General features: G+C 39.3%; 1 protein-coding gene across 1 annotated transcript; it reads left to right on the forward strand.

The window, feature by feature from the left end:
* Window positions 1–15: 15 nt before the first annotated feature.
* LOC116305337 (uncharacterized) lies at window positions 16–27,723 on the forward strand. Its single transcript, XM_089025012.1, has 39 exons — window positions 16–85; window positions 302–385; window positions 2,129–2,198; window positions 2,793–2,862; window positions 3,941–4,090; window positions 4,823–5,117; window positions 5,595–9,086; window positions 9,673–9,758; window positions 9,835–9,954; window positions 10,338–10,434; window positions 10,772–10,814; window positions 11,289–12,715; window positions 13,047–13,207; window positions 13,772–13,830; window positions 14,220–14,361; window positions 14,624–14,884; window positions 15,307–15,431; window positions 15,540–15,621; window positions 16,121–16,223; window positions 16,624–16,735; window positions 17,171–17,222; window positions 17,348–17,404; window positions 17,753–17,806; window positions 18,203–18,289; window positions 18,537–18,641; window positions 18,772–19,237; window positions 19,540–19,691; window positions 19,771–19,798; window positions 20,206–20,264; window positions 20,753–20,851; window positions 21,165–21,218; window positions 21,338–21,437; window positions 21,742–21,993; window positions 22,678–22,818; window positions 23,222–23,282; window positions 23,638–23,668; window positions 25,044–25,124; window positions 26,389–26,495; window positions 27,669–27,723. The coding sequence occupies exons 2-39, from the start codon at window positions 343–345 to the stop codon at window positions 27,721–27,723; spliced, it is 8,979 nt and encodes a 2,992-aa protein (XP_088881138.1). The 5' UTR covers window positions 16–85; window positions 302–342.
* The last annotated feature ends 232 nt before the right edge of the window (window positions 27,724–27,955 follow it).

Genomic DNA, 27,955 nt, shown 5'->3' on the forward strand with positions numbered 1-27,955 from the left:
CTTACAAGATGCGTCAAGTGACGTGGCAGCCGAATCTGCTTCAAGAAAACGTGAAAGTAAAATAAGAAATGCTTTAACTAGAAACGTAAGTCTCGAGCGCAGATTGAGTTCTTTATTTATTTTACCGCCATGTACTTTCAGGCCATTTATTCCTCTCTCCTGTGGTGAAATTTCAAGCCGATTTCTCCAATGGATGCGTGAATATTTCACCTCGAAGGACGAGGAAGATATATGCCTGTTCAAAGTACCTGAAAACTTTATTTTTCCAATCTGAATTTTTACGAATTGCTCGTTGAATTAGTGTCCAAAGGAGTCCATGTAGTTCGATCGGTGGCATTCACCATGGCTTACGAACAAAGACCCCGTCATTCTCCTTCCCAGCCGGGTAAGTGATGGTAAATGTCGTAGAGAATACCAAGATGGTGTTGCTAGAGAACCGGGTTTTTTTACGAGCCGGTGTCTTAAAATAATTGATGTTTGGTTATCCAGACCTTCATGTCTTCATCCTCGAACTGCTTGATAAATATTTATGATTTAGTAAAGGAAGCGTCAGCATTAGGACTTCTTAGAGATAAAGCCTTGTTTTTGACTATCGCATTAAAATAAAACATTGCGTATAGTTTCAAGGGTCAAAAGTTATTTTCAAGATAGAAAAACGACCCATAAATTTATAAGAATTTTTTTATTGAAAGATCTTGTTATGAACAATCTACAAACCTGTAGTTCAGTGTCTGTAATATAGAGCCTGGACTATGGTGTGTGCATTTGTGTTGTGCAATAATTTATTATGTAATTTGAGACGTAGATAAAACCATATGTATTTAAAGATTGTACAATAATGCCCTCATATCATGGGAGTAATTGACTATTTTCTTTAAAAAAAATCTTTGTTTTGACCTGTTAAACCAATTGATTTTTACATATGTTTTTAACTAAAGATAACTTAAGAGACCAGGAGCATAGATCTATTTTTGATTTAAAAAATATACACACACTTTTTCTAAAAAATGATAACGATGATGATAAAGACCATTGATAGTATATTGATATCTCTAATAGTAAGCAAGGCTGTTCTGTGTTTTAAATTTAATTTGCAATATGCTTGATGCCATCATTTAAGTACCACTACCAGAATACTTTGCAAATTTGCTTTCAGATTTATGTTCCCTCATGAGATTAGTAAAACAGGTGCTGTTTAACTGGATAAAAGAAAGCGCACAAAGGATCCTGGTAGTGGTAGTAAATTGTACTATGATGCTAATGCTTATTTAACAGGGTATAGTAACCCTTGGTACTGTGCTTCATGGAATGCCTCAGGGGGAAAATAGTACTTCATTTTATTTTGTATGTATATGCATATGCTATATATAGGGATAGATGAATATGAAGCTCATTGAACTAAACAGGTCTGTGATGTGCTACATGTAGATGAACTCTGCTGTCTCAAACTCGATATTAGCGACCTTTAGATACGACGACTAGTACGAGGTCGAGTGCAAGTACGAGTTTTAAAATTGGTCCTGTGCATGTGGTTAACACTAAATCATAGTTGATTTCCGATTTTTTACGATCTAAAGTTTCGATCTACGTACACGATCACAACTACAAAAAGATAGTGCCTTTCTTTAAGAGTTAAACACTCGTACTCATTCTCGTACTTGTCGTTGGATCTAAAGGTCTCTAATCTTGAAGCCTTATTTGTCCTGAATTATTTTTTTTTTCCCTTGACAGTCTGATACAGCAGTGTTCAACTGTAATAATTATAAAAGAAATAGACTTTTTTACAGTAGATTAGGTGAATTGTTTACCCCTTTAAGACCATGGTTATACCCTAGAGAATCCCTTTAATGGTTGCACATGAGAAGACACATGAATATGGATACGACTGAAAAGAATCTTATTCTCAAGACCATGTGTCATTCCCTTGAGTATCTTTTCTTTGTTTAATGGTTGCACATGAGAAGACACATGAATATGGATACAACTTAAACAAAGAGTCTTATTCTCCAGGGAATGTCACATGGTCTGAAATGGGAAAAAATTACACCCCAGCTTAAAGGGTCTATTACATGGCATGTAAGGACAATTTTTTAATATTGGTTTGTTATTTGTCATTATTGTGATTCAGATAATTTAACAGACTCGACAAAAAGGAATCTAAACCCCTGGCAGGATAAGAGCACCAACAACTACATAGGGTAAGTTTTGTTACTACTGTCTCGTTCAACAGATTCCTTAAAAGTCATTTCAGAGTCAAAGACAACCCACTTGTTGGTTGGTGATAATATAAGCTAGCTCTTATGTACAACTGTCTGTCTTCACTATATAACCCTGTATAAGGCGGACATAAAAGATCCACTGAAGACGCTGGTGACGCTCAGTGCCCGTGCTAAACAGGGCCCACTACAATAAACCATTTCACGAATCCCGTTACTCAACCTCAGCCTCGTCAGCGTGTAATATATTCGTTAGAAACTGCCCACAACCTGTGAAATTTTTAGGTGTTTCAATTGTTTGTTGATGTGTAAATTCCTTTCATTACTGCGGACTGTAGTCAAATCCTAAAGAATAATATTACATGCTGAGGAGGCTGAGGTTGAGTAACGGGATCCGTGAAATGGCCTATTGGCAATGCTGTTGTTGTGTCCCTGCCCTCATGGGGAAAAATATCATAAATCTTATGTTTGTTGTATGTTTATTGAACTAGTAATGCTGGGTAATGGTTTGTCCAGAAATTATTATGCTTGTCATGATTATTTTACTTCAGAATTTATAATTGAATCTCCTTTTAGTGGTTACCATGGCAATGCCGCATACCAGGAGCCACCTGTATCTCCACAGTTGGACCCTATGCTCCAAGAAGTGAGTATCTTATCTACTTAGATCTCATTAATGTTAAAGGGGTAAATTTTACGCCATGAAAATATTAAAAAACTTACTAAACTTACTACTTACTTCATCTTTTCACAATGTAAGATTTACTCTTTTATCATTACTGTTTCACTAGAAACACCGACACAGCTCACACTAGTTAGACAGCTCACACTAGTTAGACACCTCATACTAGTTAGACAGCTCACACTAAACAATAAAGTGTAGAACTGATAATAGAGTAATATATCATTGTAACAGAGTCTGTGGGGGAATTTTCCTGATGTCAGGCCTAGAAAAGAAAGGAAACATACTCAAGAGCACAAAGTGGTTAGTCAGATAGAGTAGACTTCTACATAAATTAGATTTGTGTTTAGCATTACTGTATATGTTTGCACTAGTTACAGTCAAATCTCACTTAAATGACACCCATTTTAAATGCATATTCCACCTCATTGATATACTTAATGTCCATGGACACCCTATATTTGGACACTTCTGCTGTGTATTTTGGTGTCTAGCATAGGAAGCAAGAGGTTTCTTCAAACCTGAGGGAGGAAAGGCTTTTCTTTTCTCAACCCGTAATACTCCTGTTTGAAGTTGTCCGTTGCTCAGCATTAGCCTCAATTTTGTCTACAATATTCATATGTTCCAGCTCAGCGAAGTATAATAATAATAAATATGAAGTATAGAGGCTTGTATCATAACATGGCAGCATCCTTGTTAGATGGCAGGAACAATACAATTGTTTTACATATAAGAAAGAATACAATTCCTGAGAGCAAAGGAATTTTATTGTTCTGTCATCTAACCACAGGCAGTCCAAGCTGTATTATGGTTGCCCGTATGTGATGTTGCAAAGCCAGGCTCTATTGTTGAAGTTGTGCATTTTTACATAATTGTTGGTAACTTGTGAATATTAATTTGATGTTGGAATGATGCTAACCCTGAGCAAGTAGAGTAACCTGAGTCTTTAATCAAAGAAAACAGTATTTGGTGATTACAAGAAAAGGTCTGTTACAAGTTTAATGGAGCTTGAGTTGCTAAAAGGAGGCTTATTTTAATTCAGGTTGATGATGGTTGGTCAGAATGGCCAGATTGGGGTGTAGAAAGTTCAGAAGATTGCATGTCCAATGGTTTTTCTAATGGTTTTAATGGTCAATCTTCTTACTCACAACAACAACGACACCAGATAACTACTTCACAACCTCAACCACAGGTAACTAATGATTTCACCTCACAGTAATTGAATGTAGTACTAGTTAGTCTGCGTAAGGCGTAATGTTTTCCCATTTCAGACCATGTGTCATTTACTAGAGTAACATTTCTTTGTTTAGTGGTTGCACATAAGAAGACACATGAATATGGATACAACTTAAACAAAAAATCTTATTCTCAAGGGAATGACATGTGGTCTGAAATGGGAAAACATTACGCCCAAGCCGAAGATATCTGTTACAATAGGGAATTAATATGTCTAATCAAAAAAACAACCCTTGTGTTTAACATCTTTAAACCTGCTGATATATTCTGAATGGTTTCTGTTCTAAAAACAAAATCTGATTGAAAACGAGAAATGAGTGTGTGTCCCACTGTATGTTGTGACAATGTTCGCAAGACTGATTGCAACCACAACAACAATTAATTTTCACCAAAAATTTGAAATTTATTTAACCATTTTTCTGTGGCATTTTTAAAGTGGCACTCGAGTATCTATGATCATGAACTAACAAATTACATGAAATAGTCCTTGGTTGACCACTAAACCAAACATTTAATCCTGAAACAACCTGTGTTGATCTAACCAGAGCATGAGTAACTCACTCAAAGTTTTAATTGGAAATGATTCTAACCTACAAAAACACTTTACACGTAGACCTTTAATATTTGTTTGTTAAACCCGCTGCATTTCTCTCTCTCTCTCTTTTTTTTTTTTTTTTTTTTTTTGTAGAATTTTGGTCACTTTTTTGACCAGTTTGCAACTCAAAATCAACAACCAATAACACAACCAAAAGTAGAAAGTGCTCCACTGAATTCATTTTTCGACAACACACAAGTGAACAACTCGTCTGCCAGTACTCCAGGAAACACTGCACATTTGTTTCCACAAGAATCGATGGCAGCCGAGTCAGCTTCCGTGAGAACTGGTGTTTCATATGCTGCTGCACTGAGTGGAAATGCTGAAGCTCCAGAACAGAACAATGGAGAATTTGATGATATTAGCTTGAATGATAACGGAGAAACAGGTACAGATATGATGACTCCATAATTATATAGCTATTATTGTACAGTGACACCTGGCCTTTTTATGAACACATACCCCTGTATTAGAGACTCCCATTTATTGTGGGTGGTCCATTATGGACACCTGTATATCGTGGACACCCATGTAGCTATTATTGTACAGTGACACCCGGCCACTTTATGGGCACATACCCCTGTATAAGAGACATCCATTTATTGTGGATGGTCCATTGTGGACACCTGTATATCGTGGACACCCATGTATTATGGTCACTTCTGTATGGGCACCAATGTATTTTTGCCCTCCTTTGTGTCATGAACACCATCTATTATGGTCACCTCTGTAATTTGGATGTCTGTATTATGTACTACGAAATGAGAATCCTTATCATACATATTGAGAATCCTTATCATACATCATAAATTCTTAGTTTGATAACTTTTGAAATTCCAATGAATCTTTAATGTTTTGTTCTTAGGCTTCAATGAAGAAGCAACCTCCACACAGCCAGAACCTGCATTCCCTGCTGCTTCATTCTCAACATTCCCTACGCCAAAGTCAGCTGCACATTTGTTTTCAAAACCAACTGTCAGTGATACTTCTCATAAGGATCTCTTTGGAAGTGCAGCAGAACCTTCACTAGAAAATGACAATGATTTTGGAGATGAAAGGTCTTCTTGTGTCCCGGAACAACAACAGAGGGTTAATGTAAGTCCCTCTTATGTAGAGGAATCATTTGGTTATCATCATCCAACTCCTGCAACAGAAGAGCAAGGACTACCTAAAATGCCTTCAATGGAATCTGAAGAGCCAATTGATAATACCTTTGAAGTCCACAGAACACCTTCTGAGAAAATTCCCCATGAAAATATTGAAGATTTGTTTGCTTCCAATCAGCCATTTTCTTATCCGACTCAGAAGAAAAAGCAGCCAGAAATGCTCTTACAGAAAACTGAAGAAGCGCCTGATAATGCTTTTGTGGTCAACAGCAAATCGTCGAATCAAATTGCTTCTCCAAACATTGAAGACTCCTTTACTTCCAATCAGCCATTTTCTTATCTGACTCAGAAGAAAAAGCAGCCAGAAATGCTCTTACAGAAAACTGAAGAAGCGCCTGATAATGCTTTTGAGGTCAACAGCAAATCATCGAATCAAATTGCTTCTCCAAACATTGAAGACTCTTTTGCCTCTAATCAGCCATTTTCTTATCCAACTCAGGAGCAAAGAGAGCCAGAAATGCCTTTACAGAAAGCTGAAGATACAAATGATAATGCTTTTGAGGTCCTCAGCAAACCGTCAAATGAAATTGTTTTTCCAAACATCGAAGATTCTTTTGCCTCCAATCAGCCATTTTCTTATCCAACTCAGGAGCAAAGAGAGCCAGAAATGCCTTTACAGAAAACTGAAGAGGCAAATGATAATGCTTTTGAGGGCAAAACACAAAAGCCTAATGCTTCCAATCAACCAATTTCTTTTCCACCTCAGGAGCAAAAGCTGACAGAATGGCCTTTGGGACAAAGTGGAGAAACAACAGATAATACCTTTGGTGTTCACAAAGTCCCATCTGAGGAGAGTTCCCATTCTAACGTGGAAGATTCATTTGCCACTCATCAACCATTTCCATTCCCAGGTCAGGAGCAAATGCAGCCTCAAACAACCGTACAAGAATCTGATGGGGCAGCTAATGTCCATGAGGATCTCCAGCCAGAAAGATCACGGGAAGGTTTCTTTGCCTCTGAAACTCCTTCTGGAATTGCTGGTTCCTTTGGTATTGTTGAAGGTACTTTGGGTCAAACTGTTGAACAGCCTAATCAAGTTGTCCCTGACATTGAAGACCCATTTGCTGTTAGTCATCCAACTGTTGCTATGGAAGACCAGACTCCACCAGAAGATTATTCACAGGAAACTGAATATGTAGATAATATTCAAAGTTGTTTTGGAGTGGAAAATTTTTCCCATGATGAACACCATGAGCCAACAGTACCTGGGGATGCTCTGAATCAAATAGCTTGGGAACAGGATGGTCCTTTTAAGCATGCACCAGAGGAGCCCTTGCAAGTTGGCCAACAAGATCACATGGCTTCAAGGGACACCAATCCTCATGTCACTTGGCAGCAGATTGATGCTGCTCAAACCATGCCTTTTAGCCAGACTAGTGACATGGTAACAGACTTGGAACCAAGTATTTCCATGCCAGAGGATTCACCGGATACTTCAGAAAGTGACTCCTCGTCGTCCGCCCAAGACACCTGTAGCAACTCTGATCAAAGTCAGATTGAAACTGCTGCCTGGAGGGAGGAAGAGGCTACTTCATATGATGCATACAGCCAACCACCACCACAAACATATATGCCTCAACCATCTCCCAAGGATAAAATGGAGGAGGAAGTTCCAAAAGGAGACACCTATGAACATAAACAATCTGCACATGTAGGAAATGTTGTCCCATCGCCAAACATCATGATGATTAATGGCAAAATCATAGCAGAAGGCCCAAAGGAAGTTGCCCAACAACAATTCCAGCCTGCTCCACCACCAACAAATATTGGACAGCCTGATAAAGTAGATGGCAGGATTCCAGGCAATGACTTTTTTCACCATGAACAATCTGCTCCACCAACAGATGCTGTACCACCACCTCCATTGGATGTTGGTAAAAAGGAAGGCAATGTTTCAAAGTCAGGTAGCCATATGTTCTTCCAGACAGGTCCAAATATGGTACAACCATATGGTAAAATGGAAGAGGATGTTATCAAGACAAGTGCTCAGACTTATTTTCAACCTGGTCCACCACCAACAAATATGGTGCAACCACCTCCTATGACTGGAAATAAAACTGAGGAAAATGTTCCAAACACCGGTGCCCAAAAGTATTTTCATCCTGGCCCACCACCTACAGACATGGTACAACCACCTCCTGTTGGTAAAATAGAAGAGGATACTACCAAGACAAGTGCTCAGACTTATTTTCAACCTGGTCCACCACCAACAAATGTGGTGCAACCAACTCCCATGACTGGAAATAAAACTGAGGAAAATGTCCCAAACACCGGTGCCCAAAAGTATTTTCATCCTGGTCCACCACCTACTGACATGGTACAACCACCTCCCATGAGTGTTGGTAAAGATACTGCAAAGAAAGGTGCCCCAGATTATTTCAAGCCTGGCCCACCACCAACAAATATGGTGCAACCACCTCCCATGAGTGTCGGTAAAGATACTGCAAAGACAGGTGCCCCAGATTATTTCAAGCCTGGCCCACCACCAACAAATATGGTACAACCACCTCCCATGAGTGTCGGTAAAGATGTTGCAAAGACAGGTGCTCAGGATTATTTCAAGCCTGACCCACCACCAACAAATATGGTGCAACCACCTCCCATGAGTGTCGGTAAAGATGTTGCAAAGACAGGTGCTCAGGATTATTTCAAACCTGGCCCACCGCCAACAAATATGGTGCAACCACCTCCCATGAGTGTCGGAAAAGATGTTGCAAAGACTGGTGCTCAGGGTTATTTTAAGCCTGGCCCACCACCAACAAATATGGTGCAACCACCTCCCATGACTGGAAATAAGATGGAGAAAAATGACGAAAAATACTTCCAGCCTGGCCCACCAACACACATGGTTGCTGCTAAAAAGGAAGATGTTTCAAAGACAGGAGGTCATGAATACTTTCAGCCTGGCCCACCACCAACAAGTATTGGGCAGCCACCTCCAACCACTGCTGGTAAAATGGAGGCCAATATCCCCAAGAGTCAATTCTTCAAGCACGAGCAAACTGCACCTCCAACACATACTATTCCACAACCTTCACTGGGTGTTGGTAAGAAGAAGGAACTTATCCAACCACCCCAAACAAATATCATGCCACCTTCTGTGGTTGATGGCTTGAAGAAACCACTCCATGAGCACAACCAGCCTGCTCCACCAGTGAGCACTGCAGCACCTGTACCCATGTTTCCTAAAGGTAATTTTAACATGATTAGGACAGTTTTTTAGTGTGAATAGGTGGTCAAGAGGTTATATTTATGCTTGTTTAGTTTCTTTTGGAGGAGGCAAAAGGGCGAGTAAGAATGGGGGGGGGGGGGGGCGCACAAAAAGATGTGTCAAAGTTTAGTATATTTTGTGCCCGGAATAACCTCGTTCCCAAGCACTATAACTTTTCTATATTGCTTGTATTTGGGGGGTCACAGATCACATGAGTTTACTACTTCTTAAATATTCAAACTCGCCAGCCGCTAGATGAAACTTGTTTTTACACTGCTATCGGTCAAAAATATGAAAGATACGGACTTATTAGTTCTGGTTGACGGCAGCAAAAATAATTGAAAAAAATTTCAGGGTGCAGCTAGTGAGTTCGCATGTTTATAAAAGTTATAGTAACGCTTAAATTGAAGGGGCAGGGCCATTGAAAAGTGAGTAGTCAAAATGCGGTAGTTTATACTAGGGTTCTGTAAAGATCACGTTTCTAAGCCTTTTACTTAAATCCCTTGGTAATAAATGACTTGCAGTATGCATGCCTTTATAAAATAAATGTTATTTATATTTCTTAGCAGCTCAGATGGAACACAAATCCAGACCTGCAAAGACATCAACTCCTGAACCACCAATTCCTCCAGAAAGTGGGCCAATGGCATTGGTAAGAAAATAATTTTTGAATCGAAAAATGAATCTTGTTTTTTAAATTTATTCTTATTTTCTCTTAATGAAATAAGACTAAAAGACCCACAAGAGAAGAAAAATCAAGGACTCCAGTATCTATGTCTTCTTCATTATGGTCCACTAATATACCTGCGGCAATGTCTCCAGGTTTCCTGCTTGCTCCAGCATTACAGGTATTTCAGCACTGTTTACAAGAAAGTAGGCTACCTGGATTTAGTGCCTGGGTCAGGAATATTTTTTTGGGGGAGGGGGGCTTCAGAGGAGAGAATCATCAGTAAAAGATGAACTTTTGTGAAGGGTCAACCCTTTTTGTTTTGACGAAAGCTGTTTCTTGTTGACTTAATGGAGGGTCATGAATTTCTTAATGAGTGAAAGGAGAAGGGCTACAACCATGGTAAAGAAGTTTATTGCGAATCCCCCCCCCCCCCCCATTAAGAACACATCTTCCCTAAAGAATCCCCTCCTAGGTACTTCTAATTGATTGCAACACTTATTTCAACATCATGTGTGGTTCATGAATTGTACTTATTTCATTGCCTGTACTGTTTACTTTAAGCAATCTCCCAAGCCAGCTGTGCCTTCACCAGCTACTCCTGAAGCTCTTCAACCGAAGCAGGATATGAGTTACCCACAATCATTGCCATCAGATCAAGGTCAGCTAATGTTACATTGAAGGATTCTGTAAAAAAGATATATTATATATCACCTTTATTAACTGAGTTATTTATTTATTAAACTGACAATACTTAGGGTATGACATAGTTGATTAGTAGGTACTGTACAAGATGTGTGTAATGTTATTGATGATTCAAATTTATGAGCTTCAATGGCAATGATGATGATGATGATTAGAAATATTGTTTGTGTCATCAAGAAAAATATTTTTCTCAGAAATCATATCAAAGATAACATTTGATGACCATTGACTGATAACAATAATGGTGGTGGCAAAAAAATGATTATTCTAATTGAAAATTTGTTTGGATTTAGAAACCAAAGATGAATCATTGGCTAAATTATCCAAGAAAGAAAGGTAAGAAAAAAGAATCGTATTAGAACTAGAGCAAAAGAAAAAAGAAAAAAGAAAAAGAAAAATAAGATGCCACTGTAAAGACACTTTCATTTAGTTTTGTTGAATATAAGTGGGTACTCATTAATTAACAATTATTTTCTGAAAAGTGATTATCTGTGATTATTTACCAAGCCATGAGTCTTCAAGTGGCGAGCTAAATATTTAACATAATCACCGAACCTCTTTCTTGTTTTAGTATAATTTTAGACTTGAATAATGTCAGCGAAAAGACAAAATTCAGGATAAGAAAACGTTTTGGTATTACTACTGCTCTTGCAAACTTTGGAAAGCCTCATAATCACCACTCAAGCAGTGATTGCTGTCTCATAATAGTCGCTTGAGCAATTGCAAAGCGCAAAACTCTTTGTTCAAGTCTAAAATTATACTGCCAATAAATATTAATACTGAGCTAATGATAATGTTCTGAATATCTAGGAAAGCTGAAAAGAAGCGACTGAAAGCTCTGAAAAAAGATCAAAAGAAAATGAGACAAGAAACAGCAGAGAATCTATATACAAGTACTATTCTACCATCCTCCAGCACACCAGAACAAGTCCAATCATCACTTCATAATCGCCCCACAATTCCTCTAAAAGACCTGACTAGTTTAGGTGCTCTACCAACTGAGAACACTGTGCATGGTTTTGAGGAATCTGGTCATCACGGATTAGAGAGGGAACATCATGAGAAACATAGTGGAGATGATTTTGGGGTTCAACATAAGGAGGTTGGTAATCCACATGTCGGAGATCATGGCACCCCTAAGGAATCAGTTCACCATCCCTCTAGAGAGACTGAATATCATGGAAAATTTTTTGGAAGTGATGGACGTGGGGTTGGTAATCCACACAGAGGGGAGCACAAATCCCGCTATGGAGAAGAACATGTTGAGGAAAGGAGACTTTCAAGACACAGGGATGTTGAGGATGAGAGGCAGCATTATAGTAATCCTAGAGTGCGGGAACTAAGAGAAGAAAGTCCATCTCGAGTGCCACATGAACACTTGGAGCACCAAGATTACTCTCGTAGACACAACGAACATGATTCATACCGTGAACATTATTCAGCGTCACATGCTCTGATAACAAGCCATGAGGATTTTGAGGAAAAGAGCTTCAGAGGACATGATGACTATAATGATTATCGGCACAATACCTCTAGGGAAAATGACGATTATTATCGTCCACATTATGGTTCAGAACATGACGAGAGACTTGATAGAGATTATAGATATACTCGTGATAGAAGAGATGCCCAAGGGTACAGAAATATTGATTTTTATGATAAGTACGAGAGAGGTCAACGCAGGACCGACGACTATGATTACTTTTCATCACGGAAGTCCCTGGATCACTCATACTTGGATCGCAGTTTTGATAGTCAATATGATCATCGAAGATCTGAGCGCTCCTCACGAGATGAACTAGATTCATACCGAAATGATTATTATAGAGAAAGTGCTGATAGAGGAATCTTTAAGCCAATAGGTGACCAGCATTATGGTGAATATAAAGAGCCTCATAGATCGATTACGCCGTCATCAGGTTCAGGGCGCAGTACACCTGCGGGTTATAATTACAATCACGATCCTTACTATGGATATCAACAACAACCTCATCCGTATCCTGGTTACGAACATCATTATGGATATTATCCAGGGCCGTACGGCATGCCCTATCATTATCCTCCTGCTCCAGGTTATTACCCTGGATATGGACCATACTATGATTATTATCAACAGTATGGCACTTTCGGCTCAGGGCATGGTAGTCAGTACTCTAGTGGAGAGGGGAGCTACCATGACAATCAGGCGAATGAAGGGCAACAGGCCGAGGAATCTGTAATTGAAAAAGATCAAGAAGGTATGTGGACATTATGGTATCTTGTCAGTTCGTTCGTTCGTTCATTCTTTCGTTTGTTTGTTTGTTCGTTCATTTATTCTTTTCCTTCATTCGTTTGTTTGTTGATTTTTTTGCTCGTTCATTCAAACATTCCTCCCTTCCTCTTTTCCCTTCCTTCACCCCTTCTTTCAAAGAAACTTTTCCTCCTTTATCTTAATTCATCTCTTTTCTTGGTCATCACAGAGGTCCATCTATCTTTCTATCCCAACCATCCATCCACTCTTTCATCCATTCATTTTTGGCATTGATCATTAATATTCACTTAATATCTGGGTTTTTTTTGTCATCACAGAGGGGGAGGTACAAGAGGTTGTACCCCTGAGAACCACACCCTTACATTTCTCACGCCCCCACATGACGTGTCGATTTGGTCCTGCTGGGAAACTGTTGGTGACTTTACCCCACCACCCTGATGATGGCCAGAAACCACTGGTGGAGATAGCTACACTAAAGGTATGTGATAAAAGACAGTACCACAGAGTAGTGACTGGGCTCTAATTAACAGCCAGCCAGTCTTGACTCTTCTCTGGCTACGATGCTGGTAAAGGCTGGTCCTTTTGAACAGTCACATTGACTTGACACAATAATTGATCAGTGGCCAGTACAGTAACTCTCTCCTTGCGGAAACTCTGATGTTAGACACCTTGCTGTTGCGGACAGAAGCTGACAAATAAATGACATTAATTGATTCTCACTATTGCAAATGCGCAATATCCTGGACACCAAGTGATGGTTCCAAGGTTGTCCACTGTAACGAGAGTTCACTGTAATCATGTCTTTGCATTAAGCAGAAATTATTTTTAGTCCTGGGCTGCACCTGTTGTGTGCAAATGAACTTGATTCTGCACTTAAATTACAGTATATTATAAATTTAATCCAGTTAATGCCTATTTTATTTAACCCTAAGTTTGACAATATTTTTTGTCAAACACTTCTTTTACCTAATGAATGCAACACAAAGTATGCTTGGGCATATTTTGTCCATCAAGTTATGTTTATTTTATTTTATCTTTAAAGGCTATCTTTAGTATAAAAGAGCAGGAACAAATTGAAGCCTTCCCTGGTCCATTGTCATGGTAAGTACCCAAACCATTCCATATCTATTCATGCAGTTACATGCATGTCTAAAGACTGAGATAAAACTTTTAGGCTTGTTTCTGTTCTTGATTTGTGCTAGTTTTTTCTTACATACGTAAGCCATAAACCAGGAGGATCAAAAATTTGTACAGGCCCCCTTGAAAGTGCCAGTTTTGACAACCAAAAAATTGTGAATAACTCTCTATTTCAAACTATTTTTATTTTTTTGTATCCATAAATTTGACCGATTAGTAGGTTTAGACTAAAACAAGTAGATCTTTTGCCCTCATGGTCTTCAAGTCAATAGCCCATTCAGCCAGCCTTTGGCCTCAAGTGCTATTGACTCGTAGACCATTCAGGCTGCAGTATTAATCTCTTTACTTTTCAGCCGTGACACAATGAAGAGACAAGTCATTGAATATGTTCAATCCAAAGCTGATGAGGTTCAGCAGTCATCAACAGACCTGGCCAGTCAGCAGGCTAGATGGGTCCTATGGAAGTTCTTACTGTCTCTGATAAAGCATAACGGGGTAGATATGACATATGAGATAAAATAGCTGAGTTTTATGGTTTTTAACAACCTCTTAGTGCTTATGGATTTAATGTGTGCTGTGCTGTGCTGTGCTGTGCTGTGCTGTGCTGTGCTGTGCTGTGCTGTGCTGTGCTGTGCTGTGCTGTGCTGTGCTGTGCTGTGCTGTGCTGTGCTGTGCTTTGCTGTGCTGTGCTGTGCCCTCATATTAACATGTGAATAGTTTTGAGTTTATAACTTAATTCATGTTTTGTAATGAATAGGCAATTGTAGCAGAAGACATAGCAGAGATGTTGATGATGTCTGTCCAACATTTTGAGAAGAAGAAAAAGAAAGAGACCAAAAAGAAGAGGCACCAGAGTGAAGAGTCAAACAGCACTGATTCATCATCAGATGATGATAACAGTGATGACAGCTCATCAGATTCATCTGATGACGAAAAATCATCTGAAGTGGATGATGCTTCTAAGCCAGTGGATCATCTGTTGGTCTTCCGTGGACTCCTTCTGGAAGGAAAAACAAAGGTACGGTCAAACACATCTAATGTAAACCATACTCATGGAAATGGGGAAGAGATGAAAAGGGTCTGAGAAGGGTATATCGTTTAGTTCTAGAAAAGGTAAATAAATATCTGTACCTCCACCATGGAGGGTGATGGAATTTCTAAGGGGTGATTATGGTCTGAGGAAGATATATTGTTTAGTTCCAGAAAAGCTAAATAAATATCCATACCTCCCCCATGGAAGGAGTGGGGAGGGTCGGAGGAGGGTATGGAAAGTATTCATACCTCCCCCATGGAAGAGGTGGAGTGGGGCATGGAATGGGAAGTAATGGTTGCTAGCTAGGGATAGGGCAAAAAATCCCAAAGCTACCTCCAGCAAGGCAACTATAATATTACAATTTGGAGTAGAATAACATTATAAATAATTGTTCCCCATATTCTCAGGAAGCACTTGAGTATGCAATGAAGAATGGCTTGTGGGCACATGCAGTCCTCCTTGGTGGATTAATGGACACCAAGGTGAACAACTCCATGTTGGACTCCAAGAACAGTCCGTCAATTATTTCCAGGTAAAAAAGAAAGCAATCTGCAGTGAACATCTTGGTGGTCACCAAAATACCAACCAGCTAGCTTATCTTTTCACCTTCCTTATTGATATTCTGTGTCTTTGTTTATAGGTTTTTTATGACTCTTGAAGAAAATGATCCTCTGAAAACAGTGTATGAACATCTTGGTGGAAAAGTGCCTCATGCTATCAAGGTGAGTTGAAAAGATAGAAAATTGAAGTAACTGGGTGAAGGAAACAAAGACATGAGTTGTATTCTTTTGATGTGGAGTCTTTTTTTTTAGAAGTGAAAACATATTTTATTGAGTAAATGGTTTGAACACAGGTGTTGAAGTTTGTTGTGAAATGTGATTGTCCGGGTGAGTGTAGTCTTGAGAAAGACTGTTGTTGGTGGTGACTGACAGTTTGTTGTGAAGTGTAATGGTCCGGGTGAGTGTAGTCTTGAGAAAGACTGTTGTTAAGTCGGTAAGGACTGACAATTCGACAACCTGAGCGGAAGTCATTTTCAGAGTCCAGTGAGAAAATGAGAGATTTTTATTAACTTGTTACCCTCGCACTCAATTGCAAAACCACTGTTGGGTTTAATACTTACATCTAATCAAATGTACAAGATTCCCATGTAATATTTTGTTCTCAGCTTTTATATTATCTGTTTTGAACTGATGGCATTCTGTACGTTATATGTTTTTATAGCATCATACAAACTGGGCTTCAAATCTTGCTGGGATCTTAGCAAATCCAACCTCATTTCCTGAGAAGGACAAGGAAAACATCATCACACTTGGTGATACCTTAGGTAAGACCTACCTGATCTAATATATATACCTTTTAAATTTTGTAATATCCATAACCATGTTGATACTGTGCATGTGTTCAAGCTTCTTTTAGAATTATAAAATGTTATTCATTGTGGGACTGTAGTAAATGATACTAATTCGTTCGGTCGACGATTAATTAAGGGTCATTTGTAAAAAGGACCAATTTTTGGAATGCAAACTGCTAGGTATTCATGTGATGGTATAGACTGGATGGTGTGTCTGTTATATGCCTCTCTTCAAATCATCTTTGTTGTGATTGGTTGTTCAGTCTGATTTGTGATTGGCTGTTGTTTCCATCTATTTTTTGTTTGTTTTAACTCCTTTTTATTGGTTATTTATGTTTTCGTAAGGTACTCTAACTTGTTATTAATCACACAGGAAAACATCCTGATTGTCTACTGGCATCTCATCTCTGCTACCTGCTGGCTGGTCTGAGACCAGGAATGCCTGGAACAAACTCCAAGATGGTGTTGATTGGATGTGAGAACAGGTGAGCATTGTCCTCTGTATCCTTCTTAAAGCATATGACAATCCCTTGAGTATTATTTCTTTCTCTTGTAACTCATCAAATCCGCATGGATGCAACTCTAACAAACAATCCAGAGCTTAAAATAACGGCCGGTTATCAGACAATGTCCTGCCAAAATTGGAACTTTGTCCAGTGAAATCTTTGCCTTGCCTGCCATTTTGACCAGTAATGTTGAGCCAGAAACAACGTATGACCAAGCTAAAACTAATTTGGCTAGTGATCATGAATGACCCGTGACTGACCGATTATTTTTAAAGTCCTGCAATCATCTTCCCGAGCAGATCAAAATGTCGTTTTGCCAGATTATACTAACTGACAGTTACCTTATCTTTCCATTACTTTCCATTTTCCATTCTGCTACTAGACTTAACCAATGCAATCTTATCTGCTTACCAGGTCTAAAAAATATCACAAGTTGGAATCTCTTGAAGCTTTACAGCTAACCGAGGTAAAGGAAGGACACAATCGCAAGAACTAAGTATTTTAAAATAAATAGAATGTACTTATGTGTAAGCTAATATATATTTAAATTTGATATGTATTAATCAATGCTATTTTTGATGTTTTTAATAGTTATTTGAATATGCAAGTAGCCTGGAAAATTCAGAGTTCTACTTGCCTGGTCTTCAGGTAAAAAACTTCATCTTAAGTGATATTATTATAAATCAGACCAGCTTACTTTGTTTGAAAGTAATTAGTCAGGGGCAGGCAGATCCAGGAATGCAAGAAAAGGGGCTTGAAAAAATTCAGCATTAGAAGAAACTTTCTGCAATCTATGTAAAATAAAACCAGAGGAGTGTGGGGGGGGGGGCATGCTCTCAAGAATATTTTTAAAATGTAGCTTCCAAGGGAGAAAGTGTGCAGCCATATCGCCATATCGCCATATCGCCATATCGACCCCCCCCCCCCCCCCCCCCCACTCTTCAAATCTGATCCGGTTTTCAAGTAATGATGGAATTTGGTAATTGTCTTTTTCAGATGTTCAGGTACTTCTATGCTACCAAGCTTATAGATGCTGGATACCACAAAAAGGTGAATGTCCTTGAACAATCTATAACAACATGATAGCAAACTACCAGCACCTCAATACATCTAGACGCCCCACCAACAATCCAACAGCATTCTACTTTAACCCACCAAACAACTTATAACAATCTATGAAACACACTAAGTTAGATAGACACCCCTTCCAGCACCAATAACAGCTACCCACAACCCATTGCTACACCACTTTCAACATACCTTTCTAACTACCCCAAACATTGTTCCATCAATATACCAAAATGACTTGACATAATCTTAACAAGCATGCTAGTGTGGACACCTTACCAAAAACCTACTGACATTTTCAACTACACTGTAGCTACTTACTGATCAAAATGGTATGTTATCAGTTTTGTTTGATTTTCTATTTGCATATATTTTCAGGCCCTGGATTATCTGCAGTGTGTTGGAGATCTGATGATGAAGCATCCTCACCCCTTCAATGAAACAATGAAGAAAAACGTCTACAGGGTAAGATAACAACCTCTGTATGTGACCGACCACCTTGATGATATGATAACCTTCCTAATACAACCATCTCAGTCTGGAAAAGAGCTGCCTGCACTCATTATACGACCACCTCTGTAAAGCGACCACTTTTCCAATGCAACAGCAACCTTTTAACATGACAACCTTCACAATATGGTAATCCCTGTAATCCAACTGTTCCATTTGTAATGCAATTCCACTTGATGGTGGGGACATTTTCTTCTTTCAGACAACCGAACAGTTGGTAGGATACATGGAACAGTCTGGTACAAATGTGGAGTCGTTCGTTCAGTCTTGGCTAAAGAAATTCAACAATGTGATGGAAGGAAAAGATGTATGTGGATTACCTTTTTGCCGTACTATTTATTTATTTATATGTCATTATTCACAAAAATTTCACACACGGATATGATACCAACCATAACCATAACAATATATATTTATGTATTATATGTCATTATTAGAGCGGAATTTCACTTCCACAAGATTCTGAAACAGAAGAAGATGAAGAAGACTCCATGGCACAAAGCATGTCATACTTCAGTGGCTACGAACAGCCACCAACACAAGAGGAAAAATCATCTCCAGAATCAATCCCCTACACTCACAACACTGTGTCTCGCCAGGCCAGTCTACAGTCAACACACTCAGTACCATCTGTCCACTCGCTACAAACTCTAGATCTGTCTCAGCCAATGCCATCTGATATATACCAGCCCCATGAACCTATCGAGCACAAGGAGTCATTCTCAAGTCAAGGATATCAGGACCAGAATGATGGCCCTGTTGGTCAAGTGTATGAGACAAGGCAGCGAACTGAGAGTATTGATACATGGCAACAACCACAGCAACATCTTGGGAATGATATGTGGATGCCTGGTGTACAACAGAATAATAGTTGGATGCCTACCGCTAGTGCAGAGGAAATAGGTATGGGATTATAGAGAGGGGCGTAGCCAGGACTTCCCGGGGGGGGACAAATTCAAGGATCCGCCAGTTTGTTTGGGCCCCCAGAACGCCGAATCAAAAAGAGAAAACAAACCCGGAGGCGATTTTGTAGTCACAATGGGGCAGAGGAGGGGGTCCAAAAGTTAAAATTTACTGTATGTGTTCTAGGAAAGTCGCCATTTTCTTGTCACAAGGGGGGAGGGGGGGGGGGGGGGGGGGGACAAGGGGGAAGGAAGTCGTTCTCCCTGGCTTACCATAACTCAATATATATTTTTTTGCCAAAGGACGTGGAACATCACCAGAAGATGGCCAAACAACACCTGTGAATGATGCTCAATCATTTGAAGAGTTTTATCATCAAGCAAACCCCATGATGGGCAGGGGAGTCAACTGGGAAGATGATAGTGCAAAAACTCCAACATTAGCACCTTCTGATGTGAGTTTCTCATGTTCGCTCTATTTTTCTCTTGGTGATTGAATTATTGATTATTTTGTTATTTTTTTTCATTTCCTAGTCTTCGTTACCCAGCAAGGATGCATCAGGTAAGACCATTTTTTTCAGTTGTTACTTTATTTTTTTTCTCATCCTCCGTCCTTTCTTTTCTATCCCGACTCACCCATCCCATCCTCCCTTCAATCCTTCCTTTCTTCCCTCCCTCCTTCCAAGCCTCCCTCCTTCTAACCCTTGTAGCCCTTTGTTTCTTCCTTCTTTCCTAATTCCTTCATTCCTTCCTTCATTTCTTCATTCCTTTCTTCGTTTCTTCCTTCGTTCCTTCATTTCTTCCTTCGTTCCTTCATTTCTTCCTTCGTTCCTTCCTTTATTTCTTCCTTCGTTCCTTCCTTCCTTCGTTCATTCTTTTGTTTCTTTGTTCGTTCGTTCGTTCGTTCGTTCGTTCTTTCTTTCGTTCCTTCCTCCCTTCACTAATGAAGCATTCGTTGTTTTTTTGCAGAATCTCATGTCAATAAAGAAAAGAATGACACTAAAGCTGCTAATAAAAATAAATCAGCGGTAAGTCATCTGCATAAACAGCTTTCTTATTAGGATTGGATTACCTGTGGTTTTTTCGAGCAGATTGGTAATGTGTTAAGGGGCTGCATAGCGGTACCCCATCTATGGAGGGGGCTTATAATCACGAGGAAATTTCTGTTAGCAGATGAGTGGGCTTATAGGCAGATCTTTATTTACGTTTTTTCAAGTCTTGCCACACGACCATATATTTCTTTGTAAATCATACCACATTCGAAAACATTTTACTCCCAAATTATTGAACATATTACTCTCGAATTTTCAGTAGTTACTAAATAAGACGTTCTCTTTCGATTTCTGGAGTCGGTTTGGCTTGTAGCTTGATTTTTTTGTGATAATGAGGAAAAAACGTAAATAAAGATCGGCCTATAATTGGGTGGGCTTATAACATGAGGGAGTTTATGACTGGAATTCTTTGAGGTTCCGTACAGGTCATTCTCGCACTGATATCAATTATTTCATCTCTTCAGCAAAGCTCAGGGTTTTGGACTGGAATAACAGGTTTGGTAAAAACTTTAATTCCAAAAGGACCCAAAGAAGTGCATTTACCAGATGATAAAGAAAAACCAGTAAGTCAAAAACTGAGCTCAATAGACATTGATCCCAATCAAAGCCTGAAACGACCTCTTAGCAGTTCTAAGTCATGGCACGGCTAACTCACTGATCAAAGTCTGAAACAACCTCTGGGCTGATCAAAGTCAGGAGAGGGCTAAGTCAGATCAAATTTAAATTTAATGTTCAGGGTTTTTGGACGAAAATCTGAATGACAAAATATTAGATTTTATAAAAATGTCTATGAAATATTTATAAAGATGGTAAAGTTTTATATTCTATTGATTTGCAGATTATTACTTTATTAATGTTCATTAATTTAAATGTTAGATCTATTTTGATAAAGAGCTCAACAAATGGATCAACAAAGATGAAAATGAAGAGGTAATAAAGATATTTTTCAAGTGATTCGTGATGTGAATGTAAAATATGATAGAGTTTGTCGCAGAAATTCAAGTCTTTTTGTATAACACTTACGAAATACTCTTTTCATTTTATTCCAGGATAGAGCTCCTCCTCCACCACCCCCAACAGATGCAATGATCGGGGGAATGAGTGGCAATCCTTCTTTTGGTACCCCTTCTCTTGGACCACGCCCTGGAGGTACGGAATGCACATTTTACCTTTTTATTATTTGTTCCTTTTACATTTAATACAGTATAGATCAATATAAGCCATTCATAGTAACAGTTTTCCTGAGACGCCATCTTGGAAAAATGTCCCTTAAAATAGTCCAACAATGCACTATGTTCCCTGTTCGACCCAGGTTTTTCGACAACCTCAGAATGGGAAATATAATTTTACTTTTGTGAGAATTAAAATTTATTGGTTTGTCTTCGGAATTGAGCATTTTTAGAAATTGCTGCAAGGGGTCATACATGTCACCAACTTATAGCAAATTTTCCAGGTAATCCAATGACAGGAACACCACAAGGCATGATGCCTTCAAACCCTATAATGCCGCAACCTGGAACAATGAACACCCAGGCTGAATCTGTACCAGACAATAGTCGTGGTGGACCTGGTTCTCCTGGTGGGCCAGAATCTACTGGTAACAACCAACAGCCACTTCCTGGAATGCCGCTTCCTGGAATGCAGACCCCTGGGAAGCCAGCAGGACCACCGTCTAAGTTTTCCAGGAAGGCACAGGGGCGTTTAGGTATGTTTTCAATTAGGAAAGCTTTTACTTCCCAAATTTGAAAGGATCGCTGGTACATGCAGTTGTTGGGTAAATATGCCTTTCTGATTAATAGTCACAGTGGCGGATCTAGGGGGGGGGGGGGGGTAGGGGTTGCAAGCTCCCCCTATGAGAGCCATCGTGATTTATTATTGTTTTTATTTTTTCATGACAACTCCAACAGCATCGCGAGTTTTATTACAACAGGGGTGCCGAACACATTTCGCTCGCTTTTTTTCTATACGCCGTGTGTGGGACCTGAAACAACCATGCTCGCCTGCAGCAAATAATCGTCTCCCTAGCCCTTTCGTCTGCTATATCTCTCCACCACCTCAATCAATGCTACAACCTCCCCCCCTTTGAAAAAATCCTGGATCCGCCCCTGAGTCACGTGATAACGTCTAGTCACATGACTAGCTGGCTGGCATAAAATCTGATTTTTTTCCTTTCCAAAAAAACTTGCACAATTTTACTATCTAATACTATGATCAAACCCTTTTTTTTTAAATATGATTATCTTGGTGCTAATCTAAAAATCCAGACACATCCAATCATTTTACTGTCATTTATCGAGTGCATTTGGGTGCGAAGATGTTGAAAATTTCAGACATAATCGTCATATTTCACATTCGTTACGTGAAGTTCGTTTCGATCGTTCTCTTCCAGGGTCACGTAACAAGTATGTTGATGTACTGAATCCAAACAAAGGTTCCCAGCCAGGCTCACAAGCCGTGCCATCGGCCTTGTTCCCGGTCATGCCGACTGGCGGTAGTTCCTTTCAAGGAACTTTTTTCGTTCCTTCTGCAGGTATGAAAAATGTCACCACCTTGAGAAATACTTTGGGCTTTACCTTCAATTGTAATAAAAGTTGGGTTTTATGCTTTGAGGATCGTATAGCATTACAACATTCCCTTTCTTCATTCCCTGTGGCCCTAACACGTGGGATCGCGTAGTGGTTTAACGTTCGCCTCTCGCTGTGGCCCAGATTCAAGCCATGGCCCGGGCGGGATCATAATTATGAGTCGAGTTTGTTTGGTGTGTTCTCTTCATGGCCATGAGAGTTTTTCTCCGGGTTTCCTTTCTCCATAAGAAAAAACCAAAGGTCTCAACGGAGGCATCAGTGCCTTTGTTCGTTCGAGGATTTGGATTGCAAGCCAGCCGCTTTGGTTTGCTTGATAATATTGTTTATGACCTTTTTTTCCCCTTACAGCACCAGCAGATAACGATGCTGATAATTCTTTATCACAACCTCCAACAGACATACAATCAGGGTAAGAATAGGTTATTAACTATAGTATTTTTAATGGTCATTGAAACAGCTAGCCTCGCAGGTGGTGATTGTGCTGGCAATAAACTCGAGTTTCTAGTGCGCACTATCGCCCCAAGCCCTCGTCCCCACCCCACCCTGGATTAAATTCTCTTGCAGAAGAGGCAATAGATCCCTTGCATGTGAAGCAAAAGCAGCTCAATTTTGAGGACAAAACAAAAGAATTTCAATCTCCAATTGCTATGTCCTTCAAATTGAGCTGCATTCCAACGTGCTGCAAGTGGTCAGTAGGTTTAGCTTTTCGTTTTGTTTTACCAATGTTGTGAAGTAACTTCTCGTTTTTCGTTATTTGTTTACAGACAAGACAATCAACAACCCCCATCACCTACGGTAAGTAGAAAATACATCACTCGTTCTTACAAGTGCTATCGAAAAGTCTAAGAGTACATAACTTCTGGCACCCGTTCTCTAGTTAGCCCAAACATTATCTTATCTTACTTCCTTTAGGCTTGGTCCTTTAATATCATGCATGTTTCGTACACTACTCTTTTAACACACTGACACTAACATTCCTTTGATGCTTGACTGTGTCTGACAAACTTATGACGGTGACATTTGACCTCAAGTTTGATGTCTAAAGTACCACGAAATGGCATCACAGGTTAATAATATACCGTATACAGCTGTTAACTTCACTAGACCTCCCCCAGCGGGGATAAAACGCAGGGGGTAGGGGTAAGAGCGGCTGTGTACTGGCTAGTTAATATCACGCTCGCTCCTTGCATGTTCGTGTCACTGGAAAATGTACTGAGTTTTTGTATTATCCGGCTGAGACTGTAGTCAGTGATGGTAACCATCAAGATAATGAACGTTATGTGAGCTCTCATTTCGTGTCTTTAATAAGAAAGTAACTTAACAATGGCTTGTCGAACTAACATTTCGTATCCGTTTAACCTGTCTATCGCATGTGATGTCGCAAAAGGGTAACATCTAATGCTATTAAAATTAACACGGTATTAATTGAATGCATTTATAAAACTTCGTCCATTTATCCATCCATTAACTCACTCATCCATCTGCCAGCCCATCCGCTCACTCGTCAATTCATCCCATCACATCCATCCATCCATTCGTCCATTCCCAAACCACTCATTCATTCACCCAACCATCCGCATTCATTCATTCATCTAAAAAGTTCATATCTAAATCATAACTACCCAACCATTCACTAACTCACCCATCCAGCCGTCAGTCCGTTTGTCAATTTGTCCATTCATCCCATCCCATCCCATCCCATCTCTTCCATCCCATCCCATCCCATCCCATCTCTTTCATCCATCACATCCACCCATCCCATCCCATCTCTTCCATCCATCCCATCCATCCATCCATCCCATCCCATCTCTTCCATCCATCCACCCATCCCATCTCTTCCATCCACCCATTCCGGTCTTTCAAAAAATCTAAATCATAACATCTAAAATATAACCAATATTAATCTTTAAATTTTGATTCATATTTAACTTAAACTCAAGCATGCGTATTCCATTGAGTTTTTTTTTAAAAAATCCTCATTGTTATAATGGGGATGCTATAACTACACAATGACATTGTTATGGAAACAAGATAACGATAAAGAACAAGATAATAACTCATAACATTTGAATGTATATTTGAGCTGATAAAGCCGAGGTGGTTGCTATGGAGACACTCGTTGTCATGGAGACGACACCAGCAAAACCCTGACATGATTTGATTCTTTCAGCATTCGCGTTCAAGCTCATTAGGCTCACAGAGTACAGTATCACTCGCTTCAGCTGAGGTTCGGAGCTATTTTGAGGGTCAGGTAGGGTCACTGCGCATGTGCAATCCAATTATCCAATCACCGTGTCCAAGTGCTATCCAGTCGTATCCATCTCGTTGTAACAAGTATTCCTGTATTTTACTAATCTAAACATCTGCAATAGTGGGTTAAAGGTCTTGGAGCTGTTGCTCTGAACGTTCGGGTTTTAAGTTATGACGTCATTCTAAAAACGAATTGATACAAATCCATTCAAATTTCGCCTTATTGCGGTCTCCGGTGGCTTTTGCTTGCAATAATTATACGGAAACTGCGAAGGAAGCTGCGATAGCGCTAAATATCGAGACTTGAATTTGCGGCTTACAAGAACAACCGTGGGGCCGATTAAAATCTATATTTAGGGTCTGAATTGATTGTGTAGGGGCGTGTTCAGGGTCTACAAGGAAGGGAGTAGGAAGAGGGGAGACTCTGAACTTGTCACTCAGAACACTAGGGTCTGTGGGAAGCTGTATCGGAGGCTGCGTATTAGATTCTACATTCACGATTGAAGCTTATGTAGCTGCAAAAGGTTTTGAAAAATAGATGTGTTCAGCTGAAGAAGGAGTGCGACTTGGTTCACCTTCGGTTTCACGTCGTCGTTTTTCGTCACACTTAAAAACCGAATTGCACTGGACTAAAATACTCTAACCAGAAACTAAAAACTAAACAGGCTTTACAACTAAACCTTAACTGATATCTTAAAGTAACAACCACGCGAGTTCTGTAAATGTTCTCTCTGCTGAAAACCTGTTTCATAAAAGCAATCGTTAAAATAAATTACGTCTTGGGTTTCATGTTATAAGGGGCTTGTGTTTTTTTTGTATAATACCGTGCTTTTATGTATGCGTTTTGGCGGGGGGGGGGGGGGGGGGGGAGTGGGAGAATGTTGTTTATATATTGACTGTTACAACAAACGACTGAACGCTAAACCTCGTGAATGCTTTCAACTGCTCTTGTCTCTCATTTTGCTATTACTATCATCCCTCTTATTTTCTCTTCATTCATTCATTATTTTCTCAATTCTCGTTGTTTGACCGTGCAGGTCATACTTTTCTTTCTTCTGAACTTTAAATTTTGCCTCTATATCTGTACGCATTGTTTATTTTAATCTTCGTTGAATATTTTATTCAAAATTCAAGATCAAAATGGGTTGCCTGTGGTCTTGATAAACCACAGGGAACCCACATGAAATGAAATATGTATGTCATAAAAAAGTCAAGTCGATGACCATGAAGATAACTAAGCTGATTTTTTCTCTGTCTAACTACAGGAACAAGAGGGAGAGCAGTTTCAAGGAGCACCACCTTTACAACCAACATTTTTTGATCCCTCAAATTTCCAGCCTCAACCTCAAAGCCCCTCCATGGCTTCGCCGAGGTACGAGGTCGATACCCAGGAGGGTATAATAAATAATAAAATAAAATAATATTAAAATAATAATAATAATAGAGAATTATGGACCGGTATGACAGGATGAAATATTTACTCAGTTTTTAACTCATCACACCTTCATTTTTGAAACTCTTCAAGAAAGAAAAATAAATTGTTGAATATCAAGAAAATTATAAGGATTCTACCCTTGCTCTATTTATTTTGTTGGACTCAAAATGTGAAATGAAAAATAAAGATATTTCCAAAACCAACCAGGACGTTGTCTGGTGTTTATTTAGGCTGCATTCATAAAGTATGGCAGGGGGTGGGGGGAGGCAGGTGAAAATTTGAAATGTCCAGAATAATTCTTAACACCCCCGCTTAAAGTCATACCAAAAAATACGATCCCCCTAAGCAAAGCTTGTAGCTTCTTCCAAAAATTGTCCACCCCCCCCCCCCCCCCCACTCCCCATTTTTTAATAAAAAATTGTCAATCACCCCCTTTTTCCTACCAAAGTTTTCGCGATCCCCCCTCAATTTTACCTGCCCCAACCCCCTCAGCCATACAATATGAACGCAGCCTTAAATTTTATGTTCATAGTGTTTACTTTTACTTCCGTTTTATGCGGCACTTCCGGTTAATGTCATGTGACTTCAATTCAAATTTCGGCGGGCAGCCATTTTGACAAAACACTCTCTACAACACGAATAGTCAACAAGTTCCAGGTAAGCAAGTTTAGCAAATACTGTTAAGTTCTTGAACATCAAACTCTACTTATTTTAGCTCTAATCTATTTGTGCCACGCAAATAAAAGTTCATTTTCTTGGAACTGACTGATTAGAGTCGACTTTTCTCAAATGTTTTGTGGACTGATGCCTGCTCACGTGCTCACAACGATTCGAGAAAACTTGAACATGATAATAAATAGAATAAGAAAAGACTAGAGTTTCGTCTTAATCAGAAGTTTAAATGAAGATAAGACTTTCCAAAGACTTGCAAAGTATAACATGAAATACTGATAGGAAGTCCAACAATTTATAACCATACGATTCAAGATCAAGCAACAACCAACCTCTATGGAAGCTTTAGATTTGACTACACGAGTACGAGATTATTTGTTGTAAAGTATGCTACTACTACTCATGGTTTTCCTTGTATTGGTTCAATTGTTGTTTTAGAAATGTGTTGTACCATACAGAAGACGACAACGAGTTCGTAGTGGAAGATTTTTAGCGACAAAATATTAATATTATTATTATTATTATTATAGTCGTACTCGAACTCGTGGTCGTAGTCGTAGTCAAATCGATCTAAAGCTCCCTTGTGGATAGGGTCTTTAGGTTATTTGTGGGTCTTAAGGGTATTTGTGAATTTTAGGCTATGTGTTGCAAATGTATAGGGTGGGTTATAAAAGGTATTGCTGGTAAAGGAATCGCTAGAAGATGAGTTCAATAGGAATAACTAG

The sequence above is a fragment of the Actinia tenebrosa genome, unplaced genomic scaffold (assembly GCF_029948245.1).
Source record: "Actinia tenebrosa isolate PJP-AT-01 unplaced genomic scaffold, QUT_ActTen_1.0 PGA_scaffold9__36_contigs__length_13948895, whole genome shotgun sequence".
Taxonomy (NCBI): domain Eukaryota; kingdom Metazoa; phylum Cnidaria; class Anthozoa; order Actiniaria; family Actiniidae; genus Actinia; species Actinia tenebrosa.

Bases quoted from the DNA above. Each gene is read 5' to 3' on its own strand.
- LOC116305337 (XM_089025012.1), top strand. From the start codon at position 343: ATGGCTTACGAACAAAGACCCCGTCATTCTCCTTCCCAGCCGG. The intron at 21,438-21,741 runs GTACGGAATGCA...CAAATTTTCCAG, and splicing joins TCTTGGACCACGCCCTGGAG to GTAATCCAATGACAGGAACA. The intron at 23,283-23,637 runs GTAAGAATAGGT...ATTTGTTTACAG, and splicing joins CCAACAGACATACAATCAGG to ACAAGACAATCAACAACCCC.